Source organism: Ambystoma mexicanum, chromosome 2q, assembly GCF_040938575.1.
Source record: "Ambystoma mexicanum isolate Mex_15411 chromosome 2q, UKY_AmexF1_1, whole genome shotgun sequence".
NCBI classification, from domain to species: Eukaryota; Metazoa; Chordata; class Amphibia; order Caudata; family Ambystomatidae; genus Ambystoma; species Ambystoma mexicanum.
This window is the reverse complement of record NC_090924.1, coordinates 213,237,351-213,258,303: the sequence shown is the minus strand read 5'-3', so window position 1 is coordinate 213,258,303 and position 20,953 is coordinate 213,237,351. Positions and strand designations below refer to the sequence as shown.

The 20,953-nt window shown below is 48.2% G+C and overlaps 1 protein-coding gene across 2 annotated transcripts in view; it reads left to right on the top strand.

Annotated features, from left to right (window-relative positions):
- The window catches only part of TMC7 (transmembrane channel like 7), a 950,504-nt gene that overhangs the window by 891,818 nt on the left and 37,733 nt on the right, over nt 1-20,953 (top strand). For both annotated transcript variants that reach the window (XM_069647142.1, XM_069647143.1), the window contains exon 15: nt 10,901-10,979. In XM_069647142.1, the coding sequence (XP_069503243.1) occupies nt 10,901-10,979 (79 nt within the window). The remainder of the gene's footprint in view (nt 1-10,900; nt 10,980-20,953) is intronic.

Sequence of the window (20,953 nt, the reverse complement as noted above, 5' to 3'; positions counted from 1 at the left end):
ATTAAACATGGCCAGTAGCGGCTGGAGTAGCTCCTGCTTATATGTTTTATAAAACTCGCTGGGTAACCCATCTCACCCGGGCACTTTACATGTGGGGAGGTGTTGGATCACCGCCTCCAGTTCGTCCAAAGTGATGGGGGCGTCTAAATCTGCACGTTCCAGGTCATCCGAGGTGGGCAGCTCCATATCCCCTATTGTTTCCAGTATTTCCTGGCTCACATCTTCTCCTATATCCTCATATAATCGTCTATAGTACTTGAGGAACTCCTCGTTTACCCCCTCTTGGGTATTACAGATTTGACCTTTGCATCCCTGATCTCTCTGATCACCGAACGGGGGGTCTCATTTTTGTATAGCCAGGCCAGCAATCTACCCGGCTTATCCCCCCCCTGCATGTAGCCTCTCCGTATATTTCTTATAATTTAATTTGCATAATCTGTCCCAGAGTTCACTACAAGCTAACTGGAAGTCCTTTATCTTGACGCTATTCTCTCGGGTGGTCCCCTCGCGTTGTAGAAGGCCCTCCAGCTCCCTTTCTGTTTCTTGCAGTTCCCGTTCAATACCCCCTTGGAGCCCCTTGGATTTTGATATAGCTACCCCACGCACCACCACCTTGAATGCCTCCCATACTGTGCCCACAGAGCGTACACTGCCCGTGTTAATTTCAAAGTATTCCTCGATGGCCTCCCTCAGATCCTCTCGAAATCCAGCATCCTGTAGAGCCTCAGTTATGAGCCTCCATGTCGGGATACGCGCTCTGGGGGGTTGATGTTGCCACTCTACGACCAAAGGCGAATGGTCGGATAATACCCGGGCCTTGTATTCCGCCCCCACTATCTCTCCAGCAGCAAACACATAATCCGGCCTCGTATGCAGGTCATGTGGCGCTGCATAGTGCGAATGTTGCCTATCCATTGGATGTAGCCTTCTCCACACATCCTCTAGACCGAGGTCTATCAACAGTGTCCTCAATGCTTTAGCTGCTGGCGCCGGCTTACCTGATTTATCATCTGACCCATCTATCCTGGGGATCAGGGTGCAATTGAAATCCCCTCCCCACACCATCGCGCCACCCACCGGGGGCTAATTTTACTGTATAGGGACCTAAAATATGCTGCTGTATCATGGTTAGGGGCATACAAATTTATGATATTCACCTCCCTATTCTCCAGGAGTCCCGCCACCACCACCATTCTGCCCTCTGGGTCTATTGTCAAGCTGAGCAACTGAAACGGCACGTGCGGTGCCACCCAAGTGATCACCCCTCTTGCATATGCCGAGTATGCGGCAAGTATGATGTTACCCTTCCATTTTCTCCTGACCACCTCCAGCTTCTCCACAGGGTCTCCTGTAGCAAGGCTATGTCAATACGCATCCTCTTTAGGTACATCATCACTTTGTTGCATTTTAGATAACTGTTGAGGCCCCGCACATTCCAGGTCGCCACTCTGGATTACCCAATGCCATATACTCAATGTACTCCCCGTCCACCCTCCCCTCCGATGTCTTCCCTGATGGCCCGTTGTCCGACTCTTATCCCTCCCAACCTCAACAACTTCCCCCCTCCCCTTCCCCCAACTCTACCCCACTGCACACAACCCTTCCCCTCCCCCCACCCTACCCGACCCCAACAAATGCCCAGCTCCATCCTTGGATCTCAGGCCCACCTGCGCCTGGTCCTATCTCGTAACCGAGGACTCGGACCCTGCGGGGCATCACCGATCTAACAGTGACCTAACTAAGTGTACTACTAAGGGGTTCAAGGATTGTCTCCCAGGAGCTCCCACTCTTCTGATTAGGATTGTTGCATCCAACCGATCCTTCCAGCACATATTTGCTGCAACACATTCCCCACAAGCTTTATTTCACACTATATTCAAGTCCCAATGTCTTAGCTATGTCACTAGAGATGACCCAGCTGCGTACTACTTATCTTCTGCGACCCCCGTCTGGACATCCGGTTCCTGAGGGCGACCCTGCATGTCCAGCCATTCCATAGCATCCTTCGGCGTCTCAAAAAACAGGGTTTTGTTCTTGTAGAACACTTTCAATTTGGCTGGGTAGAGCAACATGTAGCGGTGGCCGGCCTCTCTCAACCTCCTTTTCACCGTCCCGTAGTTCATCCTGCTGCACTGTACGTGCAAGGTATAGTCCGGGTACGCCGTGATTTTCGCCGGCCCCCTTTCGATCGTTCCTCCTCTCCGGAAAAATTCCAGTATCTTCTCCCGATCTCGGTAATTCAGAATCTTTGCGATCAGCGGCCGCAGGGAGGTTCCTGGGGGCGGTCTCCTCGTCAAGGCCCTGTGCGCCCTCTCAACTGCAAACCCCTGGGTCAGTGCTCCGCCAGTTATCTCCTGCAGGAGCATGGTTTCCACATATTCTGTTGGATTAGGCCCCTCCATTCCTTCCGGCAGACCAACAATACGAATGTTATTGCGTCAGCGCGCCCTTCTGCCTCCTCCGCCCTGTTCTCCAGGTTGCCCACCCGCTGCACAAGGGCATGGAGCTCTGATCCGTGGGCGGCGCATGCCGCCGTGTTCGGGGCCATTTCCTTTTCCAGCTTTCCAGTGTGCTCTGCAAACGTCTGCACGTCCTGTCTCAGCAAATTAACTTCCTCTTGGACCGCTCCGATCTTGAGGTCCAGGCCCACTTTCAATTTGTTCATTGCCAGGCCCAGTTTAGTCTCCCAGGCAACTTTCAAGTCTGCTATCGCTGCCAGCACTTCTTGGATGGTGCCCGGTGTCTCTGCTACTGCCGTAGTAGTGTCTTTGGTTTTGTCTCCCTCTGCATCCATTAAATCTCTCCTTCTCCATTCCCAACCTTGAAACCCCTCCCCCATCTTGCTCCCCTCCCTCACCCTCCCCCTCCTTCCCCTTGATCACCTCCCTCCACTTCCCCCTCCTCCCCATTCTCTCCCATTTATCCCTTCCGTTTTCCTCCCCCTCCTCCCACTTTTCCCTCCCTCCTCCTCCCAGTCCTACTGCACTACTCTCCCTCTTCCCTTCTGTCTAATTGCTCTTCATACTGTTTTGAATCATGTCTGATTCAAATTATAATTTGCTTCTTCTGTTACTGTTATTTGTTATTGTTATATGTATTCTGTTATAATGTGCAGCCCTTTGGTGTAAAGCACTATATAAACTTAATAAATACAAATACAAATACAAATGCACATCTGGCCCGTGACAAAGCAGCTGCTGTTGCCTTCCAAAAATACATCCCTTCGGAGTCCATAGCCAAGGCTGCTACGTGGGCTTCCCCTTCGGCTTTTTGCAGACATTATTTTCTTGAACTGAGCTCCCGGGCTGATGCCCAATTCGGCCAGGCAGTTCTTAAGAATCTGTTCCAATAAGGGAAATTTCCATCCACCCATGTTTCCTTTGGTCAGTGCTCCCACAAGTATGGAGGAAATGGGATGGGACCTAGGAGTATGACAAAGTTACTCACAGTAGTGACTACCTTACTCCTAATCCATAGTCCCCTCTAATAAGTATCATCTATTATTGCTAAATGGTCCTGGACCTGGCGATAGAAAAGGACTAAAAGGCGATGCACGGGGGCAGAGCTCAGGAAGGCAGGACTGCGGTCACGTGCGGTTTGCCTGTGTTAAAATAAAAGGACAACAAAGTTACTTTTTTGATGCTTTAAAAGTGCTCCGGTCCCGTCCCCATGGACGGAATGTCCCACAAGTATGGAGCAAAGGGGACTATGGACTGGGAGTAAGGTAGTCACTACAGTGAGTAACTTTGTCATTACCTGCCGTTTTTTAATTTTGAATGCCATATCGGTGCTTTGAGCCACCTTGGGATTGCTGTCCACCTTTCTGGTTAAGGGAATCATGCTGTTGGGGATGTGAAAAAGCTGAGCTACATAATGTGTATTTGAAACGCGTTCCAAGGTGTGTTACAAACCCGTAATGAACACTGTTAAACATCCTGATGTGATTGATGTTTCTCATGAAGGAATACATCTGGTAAACGCGCTTCTTGGGCTAATATTTACCCCTGAACTGTTCCATTATGAGCACACCCGAGTAGGAGAAAAGGAAGCGTTTCAGGCTATCTGTAAACATGTCAATGGGTCTCATTATAAGGTTGCTGGTCTGGTAACAACAGTACCGGTAAGCTTACCGGTACCATTGTTACCAGACTGGAAAACTACGAGGTCTGCTCGTGGGTGCTTTTCGGCCGCCGGGTCTGACCTGGCGGGCAGAACGGCACCCGCGAGCAGACCATGTTGGATGCACCGGCACCATCCCCATTTAGCCCTATGGGGCTCAAATGGGAATGGGGAGTAATGCATTCTGGTGCCTGGCAATGGGGAAATACAGGGTCTGCCAGGCCTGTAATGGCCCTGTATTTCCTCATTGCCAGGCGCCGGGAAAATGTGCAAGTTCGGCGGCAGCCTGCCAGGTTTACTTGCTAGGCTACTGCCGAACTTGTAATGAGATCCAATTTCTTAGGTGTATCTTTCTGCAATTCTCATTCCAAGTGCCAACTTTGCAGAGCAAGACTGCTTTATTAAGACCCTTTTTTGTGTTACTCACTAGATTTCTGGCTCTAACTCCTAACACCTTGCTCTCCTTGATAACGTCTTCATGTAAGTTGTAATGAAAGGGAGGCATAGGCACATAAGCGGAAGAATTACTCACCTGATATTATGAGATGCACAGTTTACATGATTTCTTGTCTCCCCCAATCTTCATCGGCTGTTAGTAATACTTTAAGGCAAAATTCCATATATTTATTTTTTCAAACTCTTTATTTACAGATTGTACAACTTATCGCATAAAGAAAACCAAACAAAGCATATGTAATACAACGCAACACTAGGAATAACAACGAACCAGCAATGACAGAATATTCCACCATCCAACAGCCCTTATATCATCAAAAACAGGGTCTTACAGTAAATAAAACATAATGCAAGCCATATACAAACAGATATTTCCCAAACATAAATGCAACCAAGCACATAAAACAAGAGACCACCCCACATACATACATACACACAAACACACACACTCACCCACCCAGGATCCCCCATCACTAGTACAAATATTGCACAACACAAAGCAACGACTACTTACCATGCATACTGTTAAAGGGTGTCCAGAGTTCCAAATAAAGGACCTTATGATCCTGCTTATGGATCAAAACTCTCTCAAAGTCTGACACAACTAATCATTGAACTCTCTACAAGTAGCTTTTTTATGGTCTTCCATACCTTCAGGACCTGTTGCCGCCACCATCAGCACTTTGTCTACCCACTGTTCCTACTGCTTAGCAATCGTGCACCTCCCTCTTCCAGACAACAAAAGAATTTGCAAAGGCATCCTTGGAAAACTCATAGATAAAATCGTGTCCATCCTGTCCAACACCCCAACCCCCAAATTCACGCACCCTAGGGCAACTCTACAACATATACAATCCTGTGCCCTGTTCCTTACCACAATCCCAGCACCCCTCATTGTCCAATAAGTTCATACCATGCATGCACACTGGGGTACAATACAGGCATCCTAAAATCTTCTGCAGGGTAAGTCGCAAGTTCAGATCCAACTTACTCCTAAAACCAGCCTTCTGTACCCATCCCCACTTCTTATCCGAAATGTCACACTCCAATTTGCCCTCCCAAGTCCTTCACAACTTTTTCTAGGATTCAACAAATAAGGATCCATAGGCATTTTATTAAGAAATGTGGATACGCTAAGGATTGACGGTGCAAATTTAGCACAAGCATCCGGCTCAGTCCAATGGAGCCAACAACATACCGAGCCTCTGTGGCAGAAGTGACTCCAACTCCCTGAACCTACATAACTCCTTATTCCCCAGACCAAATACACAATGTACACAATGTAGTTCCTCAGTAACCCCCCTCGAGATCCAGCTATGCCAACATAGTATTTTATTCACAATCTGTAGCCAAAGTGAAGTACCATAGTGTAGCCGCACATTATGATCATTGGCAGTCAACCACAAAGTAAGGGCTTCCCGAGTCTCATCAGTTAATGATAATCTATCACTTACATTTCGCACTTTCCCCATAGAATAGACATTATCCAATAAGAATGGAGAAAAACTGTACTTTTCTAGCGTCATGCAAAGTGGCTCCAGTGAACCCTCGGGTGCAAAATAAGGAGCTGCCGCCTTTAACAAAATCCCCCTATGATATTTAACAGCATCTGGGTAACAAAAGCCAACTTCCCGAACACTGCGCATCAATATGAATATGAATCTACAGATTTTCGATTTCCAGATTTAAAACTGAGGTTTTGAGTGGAACAGACTTGCAATTCACATTGCCGCTATGCACTCTTCCACCACCCCCTCCATCTCTTCTCGTCCACCAGCATTTGAAGCAGTAAATTCTTGAGTCATTTCACAAGGTGGTACAACGTTCCCACGCATTGGTCATTGTGGATGTGAGCTCATGGACTGGGAAGATGATTGCTATTGCTGCTGCATAACTTGCCATCCTATAAAATGTTTTCTTAGCTGTGAGAAACCTGAAGGTGTCTCACCCGCTAGTCCCCGGGGATCTGACATCCAGGTGGCCTGGACATGGCGATCGCTTTTGGATCAAGTTCCTGGGGGTGGACAAGTGCGGGAGGATCACCTGGATGAGGGGTCTTCGGGGAGTGGAAATGGGACACCGGAGGGTGAAACGCGGTATCCCCTTCCTTGTAGCACCCTTTCCCCATCCTACCAGGTAGGATACCTAAGCACACTCTGAGCGAGGAAACAGCAGTTCCAAGATGGCAGTTTAATACAAGGAGAAAGACGGCGAGACCAGAGAGTATTGCAAGGAAATTACCTTTGACCTGTATAGACGGTTACTTTTGTGAGCCTTGAAAAGTAAGAAACTGAAGACCAGGAACTAAGGCTGATGAAACCTGCGCAGTGTATCAGAGGTACCCAGGGCTCTTGCACATCGACAACCAAGGGTGGCAGGAGCGATTGCTGCCGTGTTACTGTCCTTGGCTTCTACAACAAAGCTGTGTCAGAAAAGACGGCTCAGCCGGTGAGTCGGAGATATTGATACCAAACCAGCTTGTGTTTTGAACCAAGGTTGCAAGCGGCAACACTGTATAAAGAGAACAGTGTGTGAGGCGTATGGGATGAGCGACGAAATACAATTGGAAGCTAAAGGAAATAATTGAACTCCGAGAGGTCAAGAAAAGATAACATAAACAGTGGTCCTGCGACACGTGGGTGCTCATTTAAAAGTATCTGTTTGGTATCCAACTGATGCAGAGTGTGAGAAAGATATATTGAGATCAAAGTGGTCATGCAATGGATCAAGCTAAAGCCAGGCACATTCGAAAGTCTTCGATAGATTAATGTACCTCATAATTGGTCCGAGCTCGGCTGAGGGAGTCTAATTGAACAACAGAATGGGATCTGAGCCTGACACAGGGGCATCCGGGGTGAACTGAGAGTCACCCGAAATATAATTCACTGAACCCTCTTTTGAAAGGGATCTGAGCCTGGAAGAGGGGGATCCAACGTTGAACTTTAGTTGGAAAAGGATCCGAGTCCGGCTGAGGGGGAATCCAGAGTGAACACCCAAATTGAACTGTGAAAGAGGAAAAGAACGCTTGCATGTTCATTTTGGTGCAGCAGGCCCTCTGCGTCAAGAGACTTGCAAGAAGTAAAGAGACCTTGACACAGAAGGTCCTGAAATGGGAAAATGGAACTGTATCCTCGTGCCGCAAAAGCCAGTGTGTGAGTTTTGATCGAGTGACCCACCTTGCCCCGTGCTGAAAACGTATGGAAGGGAGGCCAAAGGCCCGAGCATCCTGACATATTATTTTGTGAACACTTCTTTCTTTTTCATGAATATTACCCCACATTATTTGTAAATTAGTGGTAAGGATTGGCAATAGTTCTTTTTTAGTATAGGCCCTTTTGTTTTGACAAGACGCCACTAGGACTGCATTATAACTATTTGATGGCCGTAGCTTGCTCTCATATGTAGATTTAGGTTTAGATAGCCGTTTATCACACCCTTGTGCAAGTTCAATAAACACCCTTGAACTGTGGTCACTTGTATCTGTCTTACTGTTGATACCATGCCTTCCTTACATAGCCTATCCTATTCTGCATTAGTTCTATTGTTGAATTATCAGTACCGTATTCAAGAAACTTCCGACGGAATCACTCCTCCCTTACCTGACAATCATCAACAGGTTCCTAACTCAAGGCACCTTACCTTCAACCTTGAAGACCAGACAAATCTTCCCGCTTTTCAAGAAACCAACACTGAACCTTGACGACTTCTGCAATTACCGCTCCATCGCCCATCTTCCCTTCCTATGGAAGATCCTTGAGAAAGCAGTAGCCACATTCCTCCAAAACATCGAAGCCAATGACCTCCTTCAGTCCTAACAATCTGTCTTTAGACCCAGATGCAGCATAGAAACAGCTACCATCAAGGTGATCAATGCATTTTACAATCCTCGGTGATGACCAGCCTTGCTTCCCAGTTCTCCTTGACCTCTCAGCAGTATTTGACATGATAGATCACCAGCCACTCACTGATCATGTACATCACTTCATGGGGATCAGCAAGATCGTTCTCAGCTGGTACAAATCACTCGTTGCTAATAGCTACCAGTTTGTACAAATGGATTCCTTCAGATCACCAACTGTACCCATCACTGCAAAGTCCTGCAAGGATCTATCATCTCCCCGTCATTTTCAATCTTGGAACCCTCCTTGCTCCATACAACATCCACATCCATCAATACACAGATGACACAAAACATTACTTCAAGATATCCTCCATCGAACACATCCACAGGCTTGGACAGCAGTCAAAGGCCTGCCTCTCATTGATCCAGTCGTGGATGTCCAGTGCTTACCTGAAGCTCAACCCCTCCAAGACTGATTTCCTACTAGTATCCAACAACACTGAACACCCCAACCTGGCTCTCTGCTATGTACCTCGAGGGCTTCACACCCCAGCTGGCCACCTGTGCCAAGTCCCTTGGGTTCAACAATGGCAGACACCTCTCCGTCAAACAGTATGTAGCAAGGAAGACAAAAGCAGCTTGGTTTCAACTATCACTCCTGCAATAAATCAAGCCATTCTTCTCACAAAACAACTTCAGATCTGCTGTCCAAGCCGTGGTCCTCTTCCACCTGAATGGTGGCAATACGCTTATGAAAGGGCATCCAGCAACTACCCTGGCTCCCCTGACATGTGAAATGCATGATGCAGCACTCCTCATTAAAGGACTCCGCAAATCGACCACATCACCCCGACCGTCATTTTAAAATCCTGCTGCATCATATACAAGACTGTCCCCCTGAAGTCCCCAAACTACCTCACTGAGAAACTCTGCATCTCTGAAGGCCTACGTTACCCCAGAAGTAAGGACATGTGCAGACTTTAACTCTGGTGCAGGAAGGAAAAAACCTGAAGACAAGCCTAAGTCTATGCCCCATGATTCTCGAATATCCTCCCCATCAACATCAAACTCGCCCTCTTGCTTCTACAGCTCAGGAAGGAGCTCAAGAACCTCCTCTTCAAGGAATGGCTCCTCTCTAACTCATAGGTCCATACACTGGTTCTATGTTCATTCTTCACCCGTTTTCTTTCATGCCACTATTTGTCGAAAATGTTTTGCTGAAAAAAATGGAATTCTTTTTTATTTGGGGTTATCCCCCCAATCCTCACTTCCTCTATTATTTATTCCCTATACACCACTGCACTCTACCCCTTATATGCCCCCCCATATTATTCGATGTTTTCCCCCAGCAAAACCTTTTCAGCGAAAACAAAACGGGCAATGAATGAACGTCGTACCAACTCCACAACCCCACCTGCCCTCCCACCTTCCGGGGGAGACCCCTGCAACACTTTGCTTTCCCCACCTCACCTTACTGGTCCTGGTGAGGTCCACCACACGACTCTCCCTTACCTGAGCCACTGCCCCCCTCAGCACGATATCAGCCTGCACATCACAGACTTAAACATCACAGCGTGTATGTGGAAGTCTGCTCCAACAACATGCAAAATTTGTGTTTTGAGGCGGAAGTAGCACTGCAGCAATAATTGCGTGTTCCCCTACTGATTATTATTAGGTTATTTATTGAGGGCGGACCTAGCTTTAGGAAGCATCGGAGGGCTTTAAAATCATGGGGGGGTAGGGGGGATAAGGTTCTGGAGCATAGAAACAAGGGAGTGGGGATCTAACGAAAGGGGAGGGAGGGCAATAGTCAGCAGTAGTTCTACAAGGAACCAGGGGCACAAACAGCAGGGATCAGAAGGTGCGGAGTGGACGTTGTATGGGTACGACGTTCCTTCATTGCCGTTTTTTTTTTCGCTGAAAAAACATAAAAAATATGGCCAGTGAGGGCATATAAAGGGTGGGTGGTGTATAGGGAATAAAAAACAGTTTGGGGGATGGGAGGAGGACCCCCTCACCCGCAAATAAAAAAATAAAATTCAATGATTTTTTTCAGAAAAATGTTTTAGGCAAAAAGGGGCACAAAAAAAACGGCCCAAGAATGAACATGGAACTGTGGAGTTCATCCCACAAGATGAGTCATGGATTGACGGCAGCATAGGGAGCTTTGGTTGGGACACACAAAGGTAATTCAGGAAAAAGGTTTAGTGGGTGGCACAAGAAGGGGGCTGCAGGAAAGTATACTCGGACGAAAGTGGCCTGTAAGCAGTATACATTGATCCATCATTCAACATTGCGGCCTTCCACAGCCTGCTGTCTCATATTTTACATGGTTACCATTATTTCCCGATATTTGCACTTTTACATTTACATTTTATTCAGTTATATGAGATTTTTCTGCCTAATCAAATGTCTTTCTAAGGGCTGTGAACTGTCTATGCTGTATATTGTTTAAATGTAACCATTTTCTTTCTCTTTTTGCAGTCTTATTATGTTTTACTTTGTTGCATTGGCTGGTGCTCATAAACGAGTGGTCCTTCAGCTCCGGGAACAACTGGCAATGGTAAGATGTTTTTATGTTCAATGTCAACGGAATTTATTTCATATACATTCAGCCTTCACACTGACTTCTTGTGTGTTCGGAACTGCATGTTTGGATTATTTGTGTTTGATTACTGAACCTGTTATCTATTACCTGTGACCTTTTTCTCCCATGAGCTATTTTGAGGCAGGGATTGAACTACCGATTTCCCAATGGTCCTGTTGTGCTGATTTTTCTCAAAAATGACACCTTGCCTAGTAAAACGTTTTAAAACATACCAGGGATACTGGTGTATAGGTGTGGTTGGGGCACTCTAGCAGTCACCCCAATTATCAGCAGCGTAGAGTATACTTGGGCCCATCCAAAACTCCCTGCCACAAGAACGGAAGACTAAGCCATGGGGCAAAGTTACTGTCTTTTATTAGCAAACACAATGACAGGGATCATACCAGAAAAAAACAAGTATCTTACCTATAGAAGATATATGGATTAGTTCTACAATTGGATAGCCATATCTAGTGGCTTCTCCTAGGACCACCTCTACTACTATCAATCTACACTGTTGCAGGGTCGCAGAGTGCGCATTTGCCCTTGCAATAAATGATATCCCCACGTGAATGGTGAATCTGGATTGGCCAAAATGTGTCCTCCCATCCCTGGACCGTTAACAGACTGAGTGTACCTTTTCAAGGCAATTGGAATGAACATGGAGGTGCAGTGTTCCCTAATTTTGTCATCGCTGATCACCTAAGCCTGAGAGAGTGCATTCAGTTAGCAGCTCATGGGCAACACTTGTCGCTTTTTCCCCTCTGGTTCTATGGGAACAGTCCTTTGTCTGCCTCGATTGAATGGGCATTGTCCTGTTCGGCTGGGTCACGAAATGGAGCTGGACTGCTTGTAATTATGAGGATTGTAGCCTTCATTTCAGCAGGTGGGTCATTGTCTTGGTAACTGGAACTTTCCCACCTCCACTTGGCCTTAGCTCGGTGCCTTGTCTCTGCACGCCTCTGGCTGCAGAGATCATGTCAGCTTTTCCATGTACCCAAAGCCTGTCTTTCCTTTGCCATTTATTTCAGAGACCTATAGCTGCAATATCATACCCTATGGCTTCTCCGTTAGTTATAGTCAAGCATTTTCAAGCTAAATGTATGAACTCTTTGCATATTTCTGTTTCAGCTTTGGCAAAGGAAATGAGTATAAAGATATGTACGTGTATCTGTCCTCTACCTACGTGGGTCATAAGCATGTGCTTTGTGCCTATATGCAATCAACTAGTGTATGTTCGTGGAACTTCATGAATGGATGAATATGTACTTCATGTGTAATGCGGCTACTTCGTGATGTCAGTGCTAATGTCATTGATTTCTGGCTTTGCAGTCAGTCGACTTGCTTGATCAATGTAATTTCCATGTCGTCCAAATCATTGATTGTATATGGTCTGAACGGCTGCCTGAGCAAATAATGTTTCTCACACCTGCAGTACATTGTGGTGATGGGCCTAAAAGTGAGACACATCTGTTGTTTCTCTGCTTTCGTGTTGAGAGTTGTTTGGGGGGCATAGGGTCATGTTTGCCCCCCCCCCGTCTATACTGGATTGGGAAAGGATGGTTTTATGGGTCATTGTGCCTAGTCAGTTTACTCTGTACTTGAGGTGTGTGTGTGTAGACAGCCATTAGTCTGAATACAGGGCGGGTGGTGGGGGGTGATGGAGACATCGCCACTGAACAGCCCTTCTGGAAACACACAACTTTGCACAGGATATAGGATGGAGACCCCCCACCCCCCCTAGCACACCACAATGCACGACACTGGCAGAGACACGTACCAGAGGTGGCCGAAATGGAGGGGATACGATTGAGCGCCACCACTAAAAAAAACACATCCCTCTGCTCACACTTATCAAACTCTAAACTAATCACAATCATACCTATACAGCACAACAAATTGCATACACTTCACTACAACAAAACAAACCACACATAGCCTCGCACAACAGCACATGACAACGACCGACAGAAAAACCACACCTATGCTCAGCGAACGGTGTAAACAGAAGCTGCCAACAGCACATCACAGCTCTCTTGCGCTTTTCCCACTCAGACCTATTATCTTCCTACCTTCTTGCTTTTCAGGTCTGCCAGAGCGCCAGGGGACCACACAGGTGGTGATAGTGCGCAGTATAAATATCCTTTAACATAACATAAATTCCCTTTTGGGCAATAGCAAATGACTGCCTCCGTTTGGAGGTCTGGATAGGTATTTCTGATTTTGAGTGCAGTTAGATAAGTGTATTGGAGGCAAATGTAACATTGGCCCTTTTATTGTATAAAGACTTAGGATAGGAGTACTTATTGCTTCTTCATTGATTTTATTCCCAATATATTGCACGCACGAGATTCTTAGGTTGCCAAGTAGCCCACCCATTTGACTCGCAGGATCCCTCCCAAGTTGAGCACTCATCTCATACATGGGGCAAGCCTCCACTTACCAAGTCCAAATGCTGGAAGGACCTTTGCATTTAGTAATAGTAGCTATTATAACAGTACTTAGAAACGGATGGAATCAGGCTTGGAGGGCTATATAAAACATTATTATTGTGTATATTAACTGAGATTGGGTGTTGCTGGTGTATCTGCAAATATAAGAGCGATAGCATTTTGCTTCAAAAACAACTTTACGCTCTCCCAATTTCAACACTGAAACTATTGCACAAGGATTTCCGTGGTCCATGCTTTCAGTTACTGGTTGCACTGTGCATGCCGTTAAGATATGGGCACTGGAGATATAACTATACAACCTCCACTATCTCTTGTTAAAATCAGTAGGTAAGTTTAGGCTTTTGTGTAGGTATGAGAGGCAGTTGGCAGGCACTGCCATAATGGTAGTACCAGGCTATAAAATGGAAACCAGTGGAAATGGTGTGGTGAATTGGACATATGATAAGTGTCGGACAAATTCCTATATAACGCTGATACACAAACCAAAACTGTTGGCTTTGTCAATGTTAATTTTTAACATGACTTCAGTGCAGGCAACGTATAAAAATCAAGTGGCAGAAGTCACACTCGGTTAAGCAATTTTTATTACACCAGTAGTGCATTTATAGTTACATTCAAGCAGTTAACTCTAAGCAGACTGCTTAGAAATACGACTGGCTGGCCTATGTTTGATGCTATTGCATGTTAGAGGTAGTAGGTAGTGGCGGGGAATGCTTGTAGGGATTTGCATGGCCATGGACAATCAAAGGGATGTGGGGGGGCAAATAACCAAATGCCTCCCACATGCTCTGTCAATCCTCACATGTTCTCTCTCTCTCCTAGCTCTACCCCAATGCTAAATGTAATAGTTTTTAGTTTTAACTAGTAGGTGGTGGTTACGCACCACCTACTAGGCAAAACTCTTGCATAACTAAAAAGGTACTCCATAATGAAGCAATAAGTAGAGCCAAGATAACTAATTGGGAACAAGTTTCAGTGCATCTTCTCCTGCATTATATATTACCCTAAATGTTCTGTTTGAGACAGAAGATTATTTAACGACAATGGAACCCAATGCCTAGAGAACATATGACTGCCCTTCAACTGAATGGCAATCTGGGACGGACCCCTCTGTAATAGGCCCGGCACCAGGAATGTTCATCTTGGTGGGCCAGGTTTGTGATCAGGCAGGCCCAATTTCCATTGGTTGTGCGTTTGAGTACCCTAAACAAAGTGCTGGCATTAATCTAGATTTCACAAATTCGTGATCCAGCTAAGCAAGTCTTCCCAGATCCGGAAAATACATTTGATCTGCTCCATAAACTACAGAGCAAAAGAGAAAATAGTGTTGCATCATCAATCTACTTATCTTCCCTTGCCATCTGCTCTCTCCTTTCTAGTATATCCACTTCGAAGTGATTGGTTCCTCCGAAGTATTCCACATATATGATAGGTAACCACCAGAGCTGTGCTGCTTCGGAAAATGTTCTGCATCCTGCGTTGATGACGTCGATATGGTGTCCTCGAGGGCCTCCGTCGAGCCAACGTCACCTGATGTTATAAGTAGGACACACGACGCCCGTAGCCTCAGTTCCGTTTTTTCCGCGAATGTGTTCGCTTCGGAGATCTCGGCGCGCCTCGGTTCTTCTGATTCTATCGGTTCTTCAAAATTGGTTTGTGAAATGATCATGTCTTCTTCTTCTTCTACCCCGCGGTCGGGATTCAAGAAGTGTCAGGACTGCGGTTCCAAAATGTCACTTACTGACCCGCACGACGTCTGCCTCTGGTGCCTCGGCGAGGACCACGCCACCGATGACTGTGACGAATGCCAGTCTTTGACGTCAAAGGCCTTGTGGGGGCGAAAGAAGAAGCTGTTGCTAGGTAGGGTTTCCAAGCCCTGAAAGTCGAAATCCGCTAGGCTTTCGACCGACGATTCGAGGGGCGACTCTCCGCATCGTCGGCGTAAGTCCAGGGGGTCTCGGATCCCGGAGTGGTTCCTGCCATTCCTCTGCCTCTTCGAGGCACTCGCGGAAGCGCTGTCCCCGGTTGCCTTCCTCGTCCGAGGACTCCCCCCATCGGCGGGTTGCTTGTCCCAACAAGCATTCCTCTCCTGCAGAATGGGATACATTTCGTAAGGAGATGATGGCGATTTTTTAATCGCAGGGCTCCGTTCCGTCTGCGCCTTTGAAAGAACCTGGCAGGGAACGTGCTAGGGCCACCGCTCGCACGCTTTTGGGCTCGGGTGGTCGGCACGATCATCGGGAGCCTTTGAGGTCTCGATCGGACACGTTGGATCGCTCTAGACATGCCCGCTCCAGGTCCCGGTCCTCTACGCCCTTGAGAATGTTGGAGCCTGTGAGGTCTTCGAAGAAGACGTTGACGCCATCCGCACCATGTCCGTCGAAGGACTCTCTCGATGCTCCGCCTCCGAGGAAGCCATCGGCACCGAGGCCGTCGAAGGACACTCTCGGGGCACCGCCCTCGAGGCCTGTGTCGAATCCATCGGCACCACACTCGACACCGATTCCGTCGACGCCCTCAACACCTTTTTTGGAGGCTTTACCAGGGGTACCCCGTGCATCGGTGGAAACTCTGAGGAAGGCCCTGAAGAAGTCAGTAAGGCCTGTATTTGAGCCTTTTTCTGTGCCCTCATCCAGGGATTTATTCCAGCCTCTGGATTACATCTCTGAGGTAGATGAAGGGTCTGAGGAAGGTTTGGTTCCTGATGAGGTTCCTGATGACCTGTTATCTGGTCATAGCCAGTTGTAAGACCTGCGTCAGTCTTTGCACGACGCCAGTGGTCTTGATACCTCCCCGGAAGTTGAGTTTGTCAGGTCTGAGCCTGGTACGCATGCCGAATCTTCGTACAGGCGACTCAGGTCGAGGGTGACGGAGTACTTGGGGTGGTCTGCGCCACCAGTGGATTTTCTGCAGGATGACCTGACAGATATCCTTGACCAAGGTCCACCCACTGACCCGGTGCTGCCATTTCATATTGCTTTACAGAGAAGGGTGGTGGCGGCTTGGACTGCTCCAGAGAGTCGCCCGGCAGTGAGCAAGTCGTTGCCGAAAAAGTACCATCCAGCCAGTAGCGACGCCTGCTACTTGACGACGCACCCCAGTCCGGAGAGTTTGGTGGTGCAGGCGGCTACGGCCCCGGCAAAGCAAGCATCATACCCTACCATCCCTCCTGATAGGGACGACAAATGTTTTGATGGCTCGGTGAAGAAAGTGTTTTCTTCAGGGGGTATGGCTTTACAGGCAGTCAACTCTGTGTGCCTTAGAACATTTCACTCACACTCTGTGGAATTGTGTATCTTTGGCGGCTGAACGTATTCCCGAAGGGGAGGAACGGGATGGTTTTCTTGCCCTCGTTCAGGATGGCAAGGATGCCATGTGTGAATCCGTTCAGTCGGGTCTGGACATGACAGACTGTGTGAGCCGGTCCATGACGGCGAGCATTGTGATGTGCAGATTTGCGTGATTGCGGAAGTCAGGGTTTGCTCCTGACGTACAAGCCTGGCTTCTCAAAATGCCCTTTGATGGTGAACATCTTTTTGGCAGCAAGGCTGACGGGAGCCTTGAGAGGTTGCAGACCTCCAAAACTGGTGCGAAGTCGTTGAGCACTGCAGTTCGCCAACCTCCGCCTTTTCGGACAGCAATGGAAGGGAGGTTCCTTTCGCTACTACTCTTCCTTTGGTAGATTGAGGGGAGCTGCAAGTCAAAGGGGCCACCGTAGGAGTACCAGAGGTGGAAAACAGTGTACTCGAGGTGCCAAGGCTGCTCGGGCAGTTGCCTCTTTGCCCTCAAGCACTGCCGCAGCTGCTTCAGCTCAGTCATGAGGCCATGTCCCATGGTTCGCCGGTTGGGGGAAGGCTGGCGCAGCATCTTGTAGAATGGCGTGCCATTACTTCAGACGTGTGGGTACTGGAGATCATAGCCCACGGCTACTGTCTTCCTTTCCGGCAGAGGCCTCACGACAATCCGCCAGGGAATCTCTCTTTGAAGAGTCTGAATCCACTCCTTGCGCAGGAAATCAAATTCCTGCTGGAGAAAGGCGCCATAGAACTGGTGCCTGCAGCGGTGATGAACAAGGGATGGTATTCCCCATATTTTTTTATCCCAAAAAAAGACGGGGGATTGAGACCCATCATGAACTTGCGTGGTTTGAACAAGCTCCTCAGGAAGGACAAGTTCAAGATGGTTGCTCTCTCTCAAGTCCTCCAGGCCCTTCAACTTCAGGACTGGTTGGTGTCTCTAGACATCAAGGACGCTTACTTTCATGTGCCGATTCATCCCAAGCACAAGAGGTACCTGAGGTTCGCGGGTGGCAACCCGCATTTTCAGTTTCGGGCCCTGCCATTCGGATTGACCTCCGCCCGAGGGTCTTCACCAAGCTCATGGTGGTTGTGGCAGCGTATCTCAGGAAAGGGGGGATTCACGTCTACCCCTACCTGGACGATTGGTTGATCAGGGCACACTCTCCGAGGCAAGTCCTGGATCATCTGTCAGTCACCTGCCACTCCCTTCACAAGCTGGGCTTCTCCCTCAACTTAAAGAAGTCCCACTTGACACCTACCCAGCGGCTCCAGGACATCGGAGCAGTGCTCGACACATCACTGGGGCAGTGTTCGCCTCCCCAGGTGAGGGCTCATCAAATTCTGCAGATGGTGCACAAGTTTCGACATGCCCAGAGTCTCCCGGCGTTAGAGTTCTTGAGGTTGCTCGCCTCATGGCATCCTGCATTCTTCTGGGGCCAGGGGCCAGGTTGCAGATGAGATCTCTGCAATGGGCTCTCAAGCTGCAGAGGTCGCAGTACTCTGGCAGGATGTCGGACACTGTTCAGGTGCCGCCCTTGGTCGGCCAGGATCTTCTGTGGTGGGCCGTCTAAGGCAATCTGATGAAGGGGGCTCCATTTTGGCTACCCTGGCCAGAGGTGACGGTCGTGATGGACGCATCCCTCACGGGATGGGGAGCTCATGCCAAAGAGTTGACAGTCAGTGGTCGTTGGTCTCTGTCGGAGTCCAGACTCAATATCAATCTGTTAGAGTTGAGGGCCATTAGGCTAGCTCTGAAGGCTTTTCTGCTGTCTGTGCGATGGAAGAATGTCCTGATTCTGACGGACAATACAGTGACCATGCACTACTTCAACAAAAAGGGGGGGGCAGGGTCTCTCCCTCTGAGCAGAGAGGATATGCAGCTCTGGTTCTGGGCCATTCAGCAGGAAATTTCGATCTCGACAGTTCATCTGGCCGGAGCCGAAAACGTGGCAGCGGAGCCTTAGGGGATGCGTTCGTAGTGGAGTGGTCCTTCCCACTGGTGTACACGTTTCCTCCAGTCCCCGTCATTCCGCAAGTGCTGCGGAGGTTACGGAGATTCGGTTCCGAATGATCCTCATTGCTCCGGCATGGGCCAGGAGAACGTGGTACCCGGACCTTCTCGACATGTCCATCTGCCCTCCATGCCGTCTTCCCTACCGAGACGATCTGCTCTCACGGGAGGGGGGGTCAGGTTCTCCATCCAGAGGTCAAGTCCCTCAACCTTCATGCTTGGCTTCTGAAAGGTTGAGGTATAAGGATTGGGACCTCCATGAAGACGTGATGGAGGTGTTGCTTTCGGCCAGAAGGCCCGCAACAAAGTCCCTGTACCGTTGCCGTTGGAGAAAGTTCTGCGACTGGTGCAGGGTTAAGAATGTGGATCCTTTTTCATGAGCCATTCCTGTGGTTCTGTCTCTTTTGCTTTCGTTAGCCCACAAGGGCCTGCAAGTGGGTACCACAAAAGGTTACCTGGCGCGCTGTCCATATTTAAGCGCTCGTCTGAGGAGTGTTCTTATTTTAAAATTCCTTTGATTTCTCAGTTTCTGAAAGGGCTCACTAATGTGTTCCCACCATCACCTTTCCAGGTGCCCGGTTGGGATTTGAACCTGGTTCTAAACTATTGGGAGCTCCGTTTGAGCCTTTGCATTCTTGTCCTTTGAGACTGTTGACCTTGAAAACTGTATTTTTAGTTGCAGTCACTTCCGCTCGCAGAGTGAGTGAGTGAGTTGCAGGCACTTTCCGTTAAGCCACCCTTCACAGTGTTCCATAAGGACAGGGTTGTCCTTAGGGTTCGTCCTTCTTTTCTTCCGAAAGTTCTGTCGGAATTTCATTTAAGCCAGAAGGTCATTCTTCCGGCGTTCTATTCTCCTCCGCATCCTGGTAAGGAAGAGGAGAGGCTCCATAGGTTGGATCCTAAGAGAGCTTTAAGTTTCTACATATCACACATTATCTGGGTCAGAGTGGACGATCAGCTCTTTGTAGGATATGCTGGAAGGCGTTTGGGACAAGCTGTTACTAAACAAACTTTGTCTAGGTGGATTATCTTGACAATTTCTGTTTGTTACCGCTTGGCGGATAAGGACCCTTCGGTAGGCTTACGGGCCCATTCTACTAGGGGTGTGGCTGCCTCTACTGCCCTGCAGAGGGGTGTTCCCATTCGTAACATTTGTGAAGCAGGCACATGGGCCTCTGTCCATACTTTTGTAAAACACTACTCCCTGGATTCTATCCATGGGCAAGACTTAGCCTTTGGCAAGCCGGTCCTCTATTCTGCAATTTAATTGGGCATTCTAAAATTCTAAATTCTTTTCCCACCTTACGTTGGTACTGCTTTGGGAGTCTGTCATAGATGTGGAATACGTCGGAGGAACCAATCCCTTCGAAGAACAAGTTACTTTCTTACCTGGTAACGTTCTTTCGATGGGATGTTCCGACGACGTATTCCACATCGTTCCCTCCCTACCTGCCCCTCTACAGAATTTCTTATGCGATTGCAGCTTTCGTTTCCGCAAGGCTTTCTGTAGTCAACTGAGGCTACGGGCGTCGTGCGTCCTACTTATAACATCCGGTGACGTCGGCTCGACGGAGGTCCCTCGAGGACAACGTATCAACGTCATCGACGCAGGACGCAGATGCCGAAAATTTTCCGAAGCAGCACAGCTGTGGTGATTACCTGTCATAAAGAACCCATCGAAAGAAGGTTACCAGGTAAGAAAGTAACTTGTTCTTCTCCGTCACCTTTCAACCCTAGTTACCTTCCATCAGCTCCCCAAAACCACCATTTCCATTTACCTCCACTCCCACCAAACAAAACACCATGGGCCTCATTAGGAGCTTGGCGGTAGCCATGGTGCTATTAGCGCCATGGCTGCCTCCAAACCCGTGTCCGGGTAGTCGGAATGGGGACTTACCGGGTCATTCCATCCTTGGAGGACCCGGTAAGTCCTTATTCTGAAAACCATTCCCCATTCCCATTCGAGCCCCCATAGGGCTCAATGGGAATGGGGAAGGAGCTAATAACAGGCCCGCAAATAGCAGGCCCGTTATTAGCTCCCTGGTCCCTTAGCGTACTCGTAATGAGGCGCCATGTCTTTCTTGGCCGGGCTGGTGATGCTTCCTCCTCTGCGAAGACTGAGCAGCAATGCCCCCAGTCTTTGTTTAACCTCAGATGGCATGCCCTCAACAATGCCACCCTGAACAC